At 48.6% G+C, this 13,981-nt stretch overlaps 1 protein-coding gene across 1 annotated transcript in view; it reads right to left on the bottom strand.

Annotated features, from left to right (window-relative positions):
* LOC119943426 (platelet-derived growth factor receptor alpha-like) overlaps positions 1–13,981 on the bottom strand; it is a 75,533-nt gene that overhangs the window by 5,816 nt on the left and 55,736 nt on the right. Inside the window, 1 exon segment of the mRNA XM_038764399.1 lies at positions 778–923. Within this exon segment, the coding sequence (XP_038620327.1) occupies positions 778–923 (146 nt within the window).

The following is a 13,981-nucleotide window of genomic DNA, read 5'->3' as shown; positions in this document are numbered from 1 at the left end:
GGAATAGTGGACATTACAAAGAAGTGGGAGTCAGGAGTCTGGGGTTGTAATCCAGACCTATCACTTGCCCACTCAGTGACCTTGAATAAATTGCTTAATGTCTCTGTAGCTCAGCTTCCACATCTGTCAAGAGGGATTTCAAATCCTGTCTTTCCTCCTCCTTAGCCTTTGAGATTGTTTGTATCTTCCTCAGTGCTTAGTGCTTTGCTTGGCAGACCCTAAGCCTTTACCACATCCCAAGGATACTATTGCGATGACCTTGTTAATGGTGGCTTGGTGCTACAGTCTGGTCTGGTTCCCAAACAAAGGGGGCAAACAAGAAGTGGGGAGGGGAGGAAGGGTCCAGGTAGGAAAAGGCAAATTCTCCATGCTGCCTCTGGCCAAGAGACACCTGTTGCCCCTCCCCAGGCTGCACTAGCTGCAGGCTGCTGCGACCAAACCACTTTATTATCACTATAAGAAATGATAATAATAATGATAATAATAATAATAATAATAATAACAAATATTGTGGTATTTAATAAGCACTTTCTATGCGCCAAGACCTGGGATAGATGCATGATCATCAGGTCCGACACGGTCCCTAACCTACATGGGGTTCACGGTCTTATTCCCCATTTTACAGATGAAGGAACTGAGGCTACAATAAGTGAGGTGACTTTCTCAAGGTCACAAAGTCCACCAGTGGTGGATCCGGGATCAGAGTCCAGGTCCTCTGATTCTCAGGCCTGTGCTTTTTGGCCATAGTTCAGGTCAGATGATGCTCTGCCCACTTACGACAAACTCCAACCCCTTCAGAAAATCTTCCTCCTGCCCCGCCCCCACCTCACCAACAATGGTGCCCATGGCAACGGAATCTGCTCCCTCCGACAGGCCCACTTCCTGACCCCCTCCCCCGCCCCGCTCCGCCAGGCCCTGTTCTTCTGAGCGAGCCAAAGGAGCAGCTGTGTGGCTATTGGCTCGAGTCGAGGTTTGTTTAATCCAAACCTGCTGGGCCTGTTATCTAAAGGCCAGTGCTTCTTGTCCAGGAGCAGCAGGGAGGGGAGAGCATCGATGGAAGCACTTCCTGTGGGCAGAGCACGGCACTGAGCCCTGGGAGAGCGCTTCTGGCTAGAAATCAGGCCCAGCCCCTGCCCTTGGGCTTCTCCCAGTTTAACGGTGTCAGGAGGTGGAGGGACCTGGGGCAGACCTTCGGGAACGATGAAACGATAAAGCACAACACAGTGTCAGACCCCTTGTAGGGGCCCATGCGGTGGGGAGAAAGAGAAAAGTGCAGGAGCGCGAGGAGCCACAGCTTGTCAGGTTTTCCTACTGTTTGGTTTCCTTCCAGATCAGGCACGGATATAGACTGGCAGGTCTGCAGCCAGCAGAGATTCTGCTTGTCCTGGTGAGGAAGGCTGTGGGTTTGAGGGGGAAACAAGGCCTGGGGCAGCCCCGGAACTGGAACCCGGAGGGAGGGAGGGAGAGAGGAAAAAACCAAGTGACGGACAGGGCCCATCCCCTTCAACTACAAGAGTACTTATTGCTTGCTGAGCCCTGAACTCAGCGCTTCCCGGGCCTACTCGGGAACCCTCAGCTGACAGGGATCCTCGAGAGAATCGGCCTGAGGGAAGGGTGAGGCCCAAGGGAGAATGACAACGGGAGGGTCAAATGTGGGGAGAGACAGTTGGGGGAGGGTTAGGCAAGGGGAGTTGTGACAAGGGAGAGTTAGACAGGGGAGAGTGCCAGGAGGACAGTCGCACTGAAGAGAGTCAGTTGGGGAGAGCTCTAGAACGGAGAGTCACATCGAGGAGATTCAGGCTAAGAGAGAGGAAGAGTTGGGTAGGTCAGACAAGGGGAAGTCAGATGAGGGGTGAGTCAGATGGGGGAGAGTGACGGGGGAGAGTCAGATGGGTGAGTCATTGGGAGGTCAGCCATAGGGGAGGTCAAACGAAGGGAGAGTGAGATGGGGAAGACAGAAGCAGGAGGGACAGACACAGGGAGAGACAGATGTGAGAGAGTCCTGGGGGTGATCCAGACCCCAGGAGCCTAGGCAATGATGCCCAGCTGGAATTCCGTACTCCTACACTTGGCCAACCGCCACAGGGAGCCCGGCCCTGCCCTATCCCTGGGGATCTGGCCTCCCCTCATGTAACCTCCACCAGTCATGTTTGCAACGCTGCTCTCCCTTAAAATCAGCGAGTCACATCCAGATCACTCCAGTCCCTGAATGCCTGCCGGACACATCCTGATCTCTCCGGTCCATTAATGTCAGCTGGCAACATTCGCATCGCCCCCATCCTTCAACATGAGCCCAAAAAGTCAACATTGCCCCTGCCATTAACACCAGCACTAAATGTCCTCATCGTCCCCATTGTTTAACACCTGCCAGCCTTGTCCACCTCGACTCCGGCTTTTAACATCAGCCAGAAATGTCCACATCACCCGGGTCCTTTAATATCTGCTGGCAACATCCTCATTGTCGACACCTTTTCATGTCTCCTGGCCTTGTCCAGATTGCCCCCCCTTCCGTCTTTCCCCTTCTGCTGGTCAGGTCTGTATCTTTCCCTGCTTTAACGTCAGTTGGCCCATGTCTGCATCTTCTCTTCCTTTAACATCTGCTGGCCATGTCCTCATTGCCACTGACATTTAGCATTGGCCGACCACAATCGGATCGCCCCCTATATTTAAAGTCTGTTGCCCACGTCCTCATTGCACCTTATATTTAATGTCCGACAGCAACGTCCGCATCACCCCCGTCTTCATTGTCCGCCAGCCACATCTGCATCACCCCGTTCCTTTACCATCTGTCGGCAAGGTCTGCATCATCCCCATCCTTTAAGGTCTGCTGGCCACGTTCTCATAGCTTCCGTGAATGTCTGCTGGTCATATCTGGACTGCCCCCATACTTGAAAGTCTGCCGGTTGAGTTTTTCATTCATTCATTCAATTGTATTTATTGAGCGCTTCTGTGTGCAGAGCACTGTACTAAGCGCTTGGGAAGTACAAGTTGGCTAACATATAGAGATGGTCCCTAACAAACAGTGGGCTCACAGTCTAGAAGGGGGAGACAGAGAACAAAACAAAACATATAAACAAAATAAAATAAATAGAATAAATATGTACAAATAGAGTAATACATACAAACATATATACATATATACAAGTGCTGTGGAGAGGGGAAGGAAGTAAGGCGGGGGGACGGAAAGGGGGAGGAGGGGGAGAGGACAGAGGAGGCTCAGTCTGGGAAGGCCTCCTGGAGGAGGTGAGCTCTCAGTAGGGCCTTGAAGGGAGGAAGAGAGTTAGCTTGGCGGATGTGCAGGGGGAGGGCATTCCAGGACAGGGGGATGACGTGGGCCGGGGGTCGATGGCGGGACAGGCGAGAACGAGGCACGACGAGGAGATTAGCGGCAGAGGAGCAGAGGGTGCGGGCTGGGCTGGAGAAGGAGAGAAGGGAGGTGAGGTAGGAGGGGGCGAGGTGGTGATGGAGAGCCTTGAAGCTGAGAGTGAGGAGTTTCTTCCTGATGCATAGGTTGATTGGTAGCCACTGGAGATTTCTGAAGAGGGGAGTATAATGCCCAGGGCGTTTCTGGACAAAAACAATCCGGGCAGCAGTGTGAAGTATGGATTGAAGAGGGGAGAGACAAGAGGATGGGAGATCGGAGAGGAGGCTGATACAGTAGTCCAGACGGGATAGGATGAGAGCTTGAACGAGCAGGGTAGCGGTTTGGATGGAGAGGAAAAGGCGGATCTTGGCGATGTTGTGGAGCTGAGACCGGCAGGTTTTGGTGATGGCTTGGATGTGAGGGGTGAACGAGAGAGCGGAGTCGAGGATGACACCAAGTTTGCGGGCTTGTGAGACGGGAAGGATGGTAGTGCCGTCAACAGTGATGGGAAAGTCAGGGAGAGGGCAGGGTTTGGGAGGGAAGACAAGGAGTTTGAACACTGTTCTAAGCTCTGCGGGGGGGATACAAGGTGATCAGGTTGTCCCACGTGGGGCTCACAGTCTTCATCCCCATTTACCAGAAGAGAGAACTGAGGCCCAGAGAAGTGAAGTGATTTGCCCAAAGTCATTCAGCGGACAAGTGGCGGAGCCTGGATTAGAACCCACGACCTCCGACTCCCCAGTCCGGACTCTCTCCACTGAGCCACGCTGCTTCTTGAAAGGACACTTCCTTCCCAAAGCCCCCATTTCCCCTTCTCTCACTCCCTTCTGCGTCCCCTGACTTGCTTCGTTTGTTCTTCCCTCCCAGCCCCACAGCACTTACATCCTCATCGGTCATTTATTTATATTATCATCTGTCTCCGTCTCTAGACTGTAAGTTCGTTGTGGGCAGGGAATGTGTCTACCGACTCGATTCTTTGTCCTCTCCCAAATGCTCAGTACAGTGCTCCTTGCATGGTAAACAATCAACCTTCTAGATTGTGAGCCCATCGTTGGGGAGGGACCATATGTTGCCAACTTGTACTTCCCAAGCACTTAGTACAGTGCTCTGCACAGAGTAAGCATTCAATAAATGAGAAGCAGCATGGCTCAGTGGAAAGAGCCCGGGCTTTGGAGTCAGAGGTCAGCTGTGTGACTTTGGGCACGTCACTTAACTCCTCTGTGCCTCAGTTACCTTGTCTGTAAAATGGGGATGAAGAGTGTGAGCCCCCCGTGGGACAACCTGATAACCTTGTAACCTCCCCAGCGCTTAGAACAATGCTTTCCATGTAGTAAGCGCTTAATAAATACCATTATTATTATTATTATTATTATTATTATTAACAAATGCCATTCATTGATGGATCGACCTCATTCTCACCGTAATCTCATCACGGGCAGGGAACGTGACCTCCAACTCTGTTCTGTTGTCCTCTCAAGTGCTCAGTACAGTGCTTCGCACACAGTAAGTGCTCTGCACACAGTAAGTGCTCCATAAATGTGACAGATTGTTCCATCGATTGAGCTTCCCACTTACAGGGGAAGATTCATTCATTCATTCATTCGTTCAATCGTATTTATTGAGTGCTTACTGTGTGCAGAGCACTGTACTAAGCGATTGGGAAGCACAAGTTGGACCATCGATGATCCTGAAGTCCGATGAAAACTCACTCATTCACTCAATCGGATTTATTGAGCGCTTACTGTGTGCAGAGCACTATACTAAGCGCTTGGGAAGTACAAGTTGGCAACATATAGAGATGGTCCCTACGCAACGGGCTCACAGTCTAGAAAGGGGAGACGGACAACAAAACAAAACATGTAGACAGGTGGCAAGTGATCAGAACAAAGAGAATTAAAGCTAAACGCACATCATTAACAATAAAAAGAATAGTAAATATGCTCTGCACACAGTAAGCGCTCAATAAATACGATTGATGATAAATATGTACAAGTAAAATGAATAGAGTAATAAACCTGTACAAACATGTATACAGGTACTGTGGGGAAGGGAAGGAGGTAGGGCCGGGGGGATGGGGAGGAGGAGAGGAAAAAGGGGGCTCAGGGCTCAGTCTGGGAAGGCCTCTTGGAGGAGGTGGAGGAGGTGAGCTCTCAGTAGGGCTTTGAAGGGAGGAAGAGAGCTAGCTTGGCAGACTGTAGAGGGCCAGAGGTAGGACATGGACCGGGGGGTCGATGGCGGGACAGGCGTGAACGAGGTACAGTGAGGAGGTTAGCGGCAGAGGAGCGGAGGGTGCAGGCTGGGCTGGAGAAGGAGAGAAGGGAGGTGAGGCATCTGTACAGATGAGCATCTGTGTTTGCGACCATCCCAGACCTGAGCCTGTACGGTGAGTTCTTAGGGAAGCAGCATGCTTAATGGATAGAGCACGGGCCTGGGAGTTGGAAGGTTGTCGGTTCTAATTCCAGTTCCGCCACTTACCTGCTGTGAGACCTTGGACAAGTCACTTCACTTCTCTGGGTCTCGATTACCTCATTTGTAAAATGGGAATTGATACTGAGAGCCTCACGGGGTACAGGGACTGTGTCTAATTCGATTTGCTTGTATCCATGCCAGTGCTTAGCACGGTGCCTGGCATGTAGTAAACGCTTGACAAATCCCACAGTTGTTATTAATAATAATTATAATGGCACTTATTAAGCGCTTACTATGTGCAAAGCACAGCTGACAATTGGCAGAGTCGGGATTTGAACCTATGACCACTGACTCCAAAGCCCACGCTCTTTCCACTGAGCCACACTTAAACTGCTTGTGTCCCCTGGAATATTTTGTTTCCCAAGCTTAATGAGTACCCGAATATTATCTACAAAATACAAAAACAAATATTTTAAATCCAAGCGTCTACTCCTGTATATTTACTACTTCACCTTCATTGCTCTCTCTTTCTGAAATACCCTTTTCTTCCCTCTTATCCTGTTCAATGTCTGTATTTTCTTCTTTAACAACACTATGAAAGGAAACACACGGGTAATATAATAATAATAAAGTTGGTATTTGTTAAGCACTTACTATGTGCCAAGCACTGTTCTAAGCGCTGGGGAGGTTACAAGCTGATCACAGGGGGCTCACAGTCTTCCTCCCCATTTTACAGATGAGGTAACTGAGGCACAGAGCCCACTGTTGGGTAGGGACCGTCTCTATATGTTGCCAATTTGGACTTCCCAAGCGCTTAGTACAGTGCTCTGCACACAGTAAGTGCTCAATAAATACGATTGAATGAATGAATGAAAGACTTCCCAAGCGCTTAGTACAGTGCTCTGCACACAGTAAGCACTCAATAAATACGATTGAATGGATGAATGAAGTGACTTGCACAAAGCCACACAGCTGAAAATTGGCAGAGCTGGAATTTGAACCCATGACCACTGACTCCAAGGCCTGGGCTCTTTCCACTGAGCCACGCTGCATCTTTAATTATAGTAGGTGATTACTGCTGTGAGCCCACTACTGGGTAGGGATCGTCTCTGTGTTGCTGAATTGTAGTTCCCAAGCGCTCAGTACAGTGCTCCGCACACAGTAAGCGCTCAATAAATACGATTGAATGAATGAATGACACAGTCCCTGTCCCACATGGGGAAAATGGGTATTGAATTCCCGTTTTTCAGATGAGCTAACCGAGATCCAGAAAAGTGAAATGAGCATTCCTGGGCCCCACTGTGGGCAAATGTCAGAGTCGGGATTAGAACCCAGGTCCTTCTGATTACCAGGCCTGGGTCCCCTCCTGCTCGAGAAGCAGCATGGCATCGTAGATAGAGCACGAGCCTGGGAGTCGGAATATAATGGGTTCCATTCCGGCTCCGCCACTTGTCCGCTGTGTGACCTTGGGCAAGTCACTTCACTTCTCTGGGCCTCAGTTCCCTCATCTATAAAATGGGGATAGAGACTGTGAGCCCCACTTGGGACAACCTGATCCCCTTGGAACCTCCCCAGCGCTTAGAACAGTGCTTTGTACATAGTAAGCACTTAATAAATGCCATCATTATTTTTATTATTCTCTGTGCCTCAGCGACCTCATCTATAAAATGGGGATTAAGACTGGGAGCCCCCGTGGGACAACCTGCTCACCTTGTAACCTCCCCAGCGCTTAGAACAGTGCTTTGCACATTGTGAGTGCTTAATAAATGCCGTCATTATTATTATTATTATTTACTGTGCCTAAGTGACCTCATCTGTAAAATGGGGATTAAGACTGGGAGCCCGCCATGGGACAACCTGCTCACTATGTAACCTCCCCAGTGCTTAGAACAGTGCTTTCCACATAGTAAGCGCTTAATAAATGCCATTATTATTATTATTATTATTATTATTATTATTATTATTATTATTTACTGTGCCTAAGTGACCTCATCTGTAAAGTGGGGATTAAGATTGTGAGCCCTGCAAGGGACAACCTGATCACCTTGTATCCTCCCCAGTGCTTAGAACAGTGCTTGGGCATATAGTAAGTGCTTAACAAGTACCAAAATGATTTTTCATATAAATAGATAAATAATATATTTACTGTTGTCCACCCTAGCCGCATGCTCCAGTATGCAGAAGTGGCATTGATGGCATTTTTCCTAAAGGCTTAGCATAACCGACTCCATTTTGTGCAGGGTTTAACAACAGGAGTTGTGAGGACTACAGGCCACCCTGGGGGAAGATCCTGTAATCTAGGAGGGCTGACACTGATCAAAGCGGCAATGCCCTGTCTGAGAAGACCCCATTCTGTGTGGGCGATGTCTCCTCATAACATCCCCTCATTCATTCATTCATTCAATCGTATATATTGAGCACTTACTGTGTGCAGGCCACTGTACTAAGCGCTTGGGAAGTACAAGTTGGCCTCATAACAGGGTGCCAAAGTTTCCCGTGCGCGGGAATCCTTTGTGTAGCTCGGACGGAGAACCAAATAAGGAGAAGCAGCATGGCTCAGTGGAAAGAGCCCGGGCTTTGGGGTCAGAGGTCATGGGTTCAAATCCCGTCTCTGCCAATAGTCAGCTGTGTGACTTTGAGCAAGTCACTTGACTTCACTCACAGTCTTAATCCCCATTTTACAGATGAGGTAACTGAGGCATAGAGAAGTTAAGTGACTTACCCCAAGTCACACAGCTGACAATTGGCGGAGCCGCTTGTTGAACCCATGACCTCTGACTCCAAAGCCCGGGCTCTTTTCCAGTAAGACACGCAGCCTGGGCTCTATCAACTTCACCTAGCTGCTTCTCCACAGTATATACAAGTTTATCAGGCAACACGGGAAGCAGCATGGCTTAGTGGTGAGAGCCCGGACTTGGGAGTCAGAGGTCGTGGGTTCTAATTCAGTTCTGCCACTTGTCTGCTCTGTGACCTTGGGCAAGTTACTTCACTTCTCTGGGCCTCAGTTCCCTCATCTGTAAAATGGGGATTGAGACTGTTAGCCTCATGTGGGACAACCTGATTGCCTTACATCTACCCCAATGCTGACAACAGTGCTTGGCACTTAGTACGAGCTTAACAAATACCATAGTTAGTATTATGAGAAGCAGCATGGCTTAGTGGAAAGAGCATGGGCTTGGGAGTCAAGGTCATGGGTTCTATGATAATAATAATAATGGCATTTATTAAGCGCTTAATATGTACAAAGTACTGTTCTAAGCGCTGTGGAAGTTACAAGGTGATCAGGGTGTCCCACGGCGGGCTCACAGTCTTAATCCCCATTTTTCAGATGTGGTAACTGAGGCCCAGAGAAGTAATTCTGGCACCGCCCCTGGCCAGCTGTGTGACTTTGGGCAAGTCACTTCACTTCTCTGTGTCTCAGTTGCCTCATCTGTAAAATGGGGACTAAGACCGTGAGCCCCTTGTGGGACAACCTGGTAACCCTATATCTATCCCAGCGCTTAAAACAGTGTTTGGCACATAGTAAGTGCCCAACAAATAACATTACTATTATTATTATTATTATTATTATTATTATTATTATTATCAGGTGGGACACAGTCTCTGTCCCGCATGGACCTCAGTCTAAAATATGAGGGAGTAGGGCTTAATCTCCATTTTACAGATAAGGTCACTGAGGCAAAGGTGAGAGAGGTAACTAGTTACAGTCCGTGGTGGGCATAGTGTTCCTTCCCACTGGGATCAGAATCCAATCAAGTATGGCTCCAGTTTGTTTGGGTTTTTTTAGTGGAGGACAGGGTGTGGCTGAAATTAACGGCAGAGGAAGGTTGCGGCTGATTTAATGATTTAGGAAAACAAGGTACATTGATTCAAAATGGAGACTGAAAACAAAATGGAGTAATTCTGATTAAGAGTTGGTTTCCCCATATTGTTAATCCAATTATTTATCATATCCCACTTTGATTACCATGTTAGTGTCCTTGCTGACCTCCCTGCCTCTTATCTCTTCCCACTCCAGTCCAGACTTCACTCTGCTACCTGGATTCTTTTTCTACAGAAAAATTCAGGCAATGTGTCCCCACTCCTTTCATTCATTCATTCATTCATTCATTCATTCAATCATATTTATTGAACACCTACTGTGTGTAGAGAACTGTACTAAGCGCTTGGGAACTACAAGTCAAAAAGCTTCAAGGGTTGCCTGTCCACCTGTCAATCAACTTGCACCCTCTTGCCTCACCTCACTATTCCCCTACTATAATAATAATAATAATAATGGCATTTATTAAGTGCTTACTATGTGCAAAGCACTGTTCAAAGCACCGGGGAGGTTACAACGTGATCGAGTCATCCCTCGTGGGACTCACAGTCTTAATCCCCATTTTCAGATGAGGGAACTGAGGCCCAGAGAAGTGAAGTGACTTGCCCAAAGTCACACAGCTGACAATTGGTGGAGCCGGGATTTAGTAGATACAAGTTCATCAGGTTTGACACAGTCCATGTCCCCAGTGCTTAGAACAGTGTTCTGCACACAGTAAGAACTCAGTAAACACCATTGATTGATTGATTGAGAAATGAGATTGAAGCCCACCGAACTAGTTGGTGTGAGAGGAGTGAAGTGTGCGGGCTGGTGCATAGCAGGAGAGAGTTTTTGGGTGTCTTAAAGTCGAGTGTCTTTAGAGGAGATTCCCGGTGGGTTGATTCTTTTGGTCCAGTGTGTCGTGTGCAGTGTAGGAAGCAACCCCTCAGCCATCCCGCCACTGCGCCATCAAATAGGGGAAGACAGGGCTGGTCTGTCTCCTGTCCTGTTCAGCCACTGCCGTGTCGCGACAGTCCCCCTGGCCTTCTGGCTTCGTGACTCCAGGCTGAGGTCCAGGAGACATAGGAGAGGCCTGCACAACCCTCAGAAGACAAAGCTGCCCTTTGTCCAGTGGCGCAAGGTCCACCCGGGAGAAGCCACAAGAGCACTGTGGACTGACTCTTTGGAGCCTTTGAGATTTTGCCTGGGCCGAGGCTGACCACAAAATATACGGTGGAAACCACTTCAGCCTGGGCACCGAGGCCAGGGCTCAATTCTGGCTCGGATCCTGCCGTGATGCTCCGATTCTGGCTGTGCCAGTGCCCCGAGAACACAGCAGGATGGACAAAGCACACATGCATCCCCCACCCCTCTTCTCTCTCTCTCTCTCTCTCTCTCTCTCTTCCTCTCTCTTTCTCTCTCTCTCTCTCTCTCCTCTTTCTCTCCTCTTTCTCTCTCTCTCTCCAACTTCCCTTTTCCCTCCTTCTGGGTGGCCACTGATAGCATTTGATAATAATTATGGTATTGTTTCAGCACTCACTATTGAGGACCAGTACTGCTTAATGGAAAGATCCCAGGACTGGGAGTCAGAGGACCTGAGTTCTAATCCCGGCTTCACCACTCATCTGCTACGTGACCTTGGGAAAGTTGCTTCACTTCTCGGTTCCTCAGTTCTTTCATCTGCAAAATGAGAATTCAATACCTGTTCTCTCTACTACTTAGATTGTGAGCCCCATGGGAAATTGGATTATTCTGTGTCTACCCCAGTGCTTAGCAAAGTGCTTGACACAGAGTAAACTCTAGTGCTTGGCACACAGTAGGTTAAGGGCTTAACAAATACCACCATTTATTTATTTTTAATAACAACCAAGGCAGTCTTTTACCGTTTCCTTAAACGTATTCCCCTCTGAACAGGCCCATGTGAGTTCACCACACCACAGCTATTGACTATGCTGGGCATGTAGTAAGTGCTCAATAAATACCAATGACTGATTGATTGATCCTGCTAGTGTCCATTTCTCCGCTGGGCTGATTCCAGATGCTTCCCCAGCCACAGGCCCGCGGTGTAAACGAGGAGGGGGGCAAACACCCCACTGCAGAAAATCTTCCCTAACCTTCCTGCTTCGTTCCAAATCCCGTTAGCTGAAACAAAGTCCAGGTCTCGGCCTCCCAGTTACTCTCTGGGTTGATGCTGCCTCCTGGTGGCCAATATGAGCACGAACAGTTGGCTGAGATTGATGATTTTGGTATTTGTTATTCATTCATTCAATTGTATTCATTGAGCGCTTACTGTGTGCAGAGCACTGTGCTAAGCGCTTGGGAAGTACAAGTCAGCAACATATAGAGATGGTCCCTACCCAACAATGAGCTCACAGTCTAGAAGGGGGAGATAGACAACAAAACAAAACATATGGACAGGTGTCAAAACCATCAGAATAAGTAGAATTCTAGCTATATGCACATCATTAATAAAATACAGTAGTAAATATACACAAGCAAAATAAATAGGGCAATAAATATGAACAAATATATACAAGTGCTGTGGGGAGGTAGGGCGGGGGTGAGGGGGCTATGCGGTGGATAAGAAGAAAGGAAAAAAGGGGGCTCAGTTATGTGCTTACTATGTGCCAAGCACTGAACCTCGGAGGTTCTAGGGGCAGGAGTGAGTTGTCAATGGTCTGCCTGCCTCAGTTGTCTCCCAGTTTCTTCTGAGGATAGAGCTCAGGGCTGGAAGACGGGAGGAATGGCTTCTCGATCTAGCACTGCCCTGGTCCTGCTGGGTGTCCTTGGGTAAATAGCTTAACATCTCTGGGCCTCGGTTTCATCCATTCATTCAGTCAGTCGTATTCATTGAGCACTTACTGTGTGCAGAGAACTGCACTAAGCGCTTGGAAAGTACAAACACCAAGAAAAGAGAGATAATCCCTGCCCACAATGGGCTCACACTCTGGGAAGAGGGGAAGGCTGACCTCAATACAAGTAAACAGACATCAAAATAAATCAACAGAATTATAGGTAGATACTTATATACCTACGTGCTGTGGGGTGGGGCGAGAAGTTGAAGAGCAAAGGGAGTGAGTCGAGGTGATGCGGAAAGGAGTGGGAACTGAGGAAATGTGGAGCTTAGTCTGGGAAGGCCTCTTGGAGGAGGTGCACCTTCGGTAGGGCTTTGAAGTAGGGCGACAGTGATTGTCTGGCAGATTTGAGGGTGGAGGGCATTCCAGGCCAGAGGTAGGACGTGGGCCAGGGGTCAGCAGCGAGATAGGCAATATCGAGGCCCAGTGAGAAGGTTAGCAATGGAGGAGTGGAGTGTGGGGGCTGGGATATAGGAGGAGAGAAGGGAGGTGAGGTAGGAGAGGGCAAAGTTATGCAGAGCTTTAAAGCCAATGGTACAATGGAATTGAGATGCCTGCTCTCCCCACCTCTTTGACTATGAGCCCTATGTGGGACCCTGATAGGGTCCAATTAGATCCTCTTGTATTGACCCCTGCCCTTTGCACAGTGCTTGGCACCTAGTAAGTGCTCAACAAATGCCATTCTTAGTACCCGAGGAATGCGTAGCACCCTGGCTCCTCATTGCTGTTTCATACTATTAATAATGATAATAATAATAATGGTATTTGTTAAGCGCTGTCCTAAGTGCTGGGAGGATACAAGGTGATCAGGTTGTCCCACGTGGGGCTCACAGTCTTAATCCCCATTTTACAGATGAAGGAACTGAGGCCCAGAGAAGTGAAGTGACTTGCCCAAGGTCACACAGCTGACACGTGGCGGAGCTGGGATTTGAACCCATGACCTCTGCCTCCAAAGCCCGGGCTCTTTCCACTGAGCCATGCTGCTTCTATAATAATAATAATAATAACGATAATGGTATTAGTACGGTACCTGGCATATAGTAAGCATTTAACACAGTGCTGGAGTGGATACAATCAAATCAAGCTGGACACAGTATCTGTCCCATGTGGGGCTCACAGTCTCAATCTTTTTCCAGAGGAGGTAACTAAGGCACAGAGAAGTGAAGTGACTTGCCCAAGGTCACACAGCAGACAAGTGTCAGAGCCGGGATTAGAATCCATGACCTTTGGACTCCCAGACCTGTGTGCTATCCACTATGCCGGGCTGCCCCAATTAAATTAAATTAATTTAAATACTGTAGTGTTACCAAAACACGAGACATACAAAGTCCTGACCAGTTCAGTACAGGGAGGTTGAGGACGAGTCTGGGCAGCATTGCAGCTAAACCACCTCACCCAGTGCAAAACACTGGCACACAACCACGTCTACCTTCACTGGATCTTCTAGGGCTGATTTACACCTGCTAGCTTCTCTAGACTACAGGCTCGTTGTGGGCAGGGAACATGTCTTCTAGATTGTGAGCCCACTTTTGGGTAGGGGCCATCTCTATATGT

The sequence above is a fragment of the Tachyglossus aculeatus genome, chromosome 22 (genome assembly GCF_015852505.1).
Source record: "Tachyglossus aculeatus isolate mTacAcu1 chromosome 22, mTacAcu1.pri, whole genome shotgun sequence".
Classification (NCBI taxonomy): domain Eukaryota; kingdom Metazoa; phylum Chordata; class Mammalia; order Monotremata; family Tachyglossidae; genus Tachyglossus; species Tachyglossus aculeatus.
The sequence above is the reverse complement of the archived record's forward strand: the minus strand, read 5'-3'. Positions and strand labels throughout refer to the sequence as shown.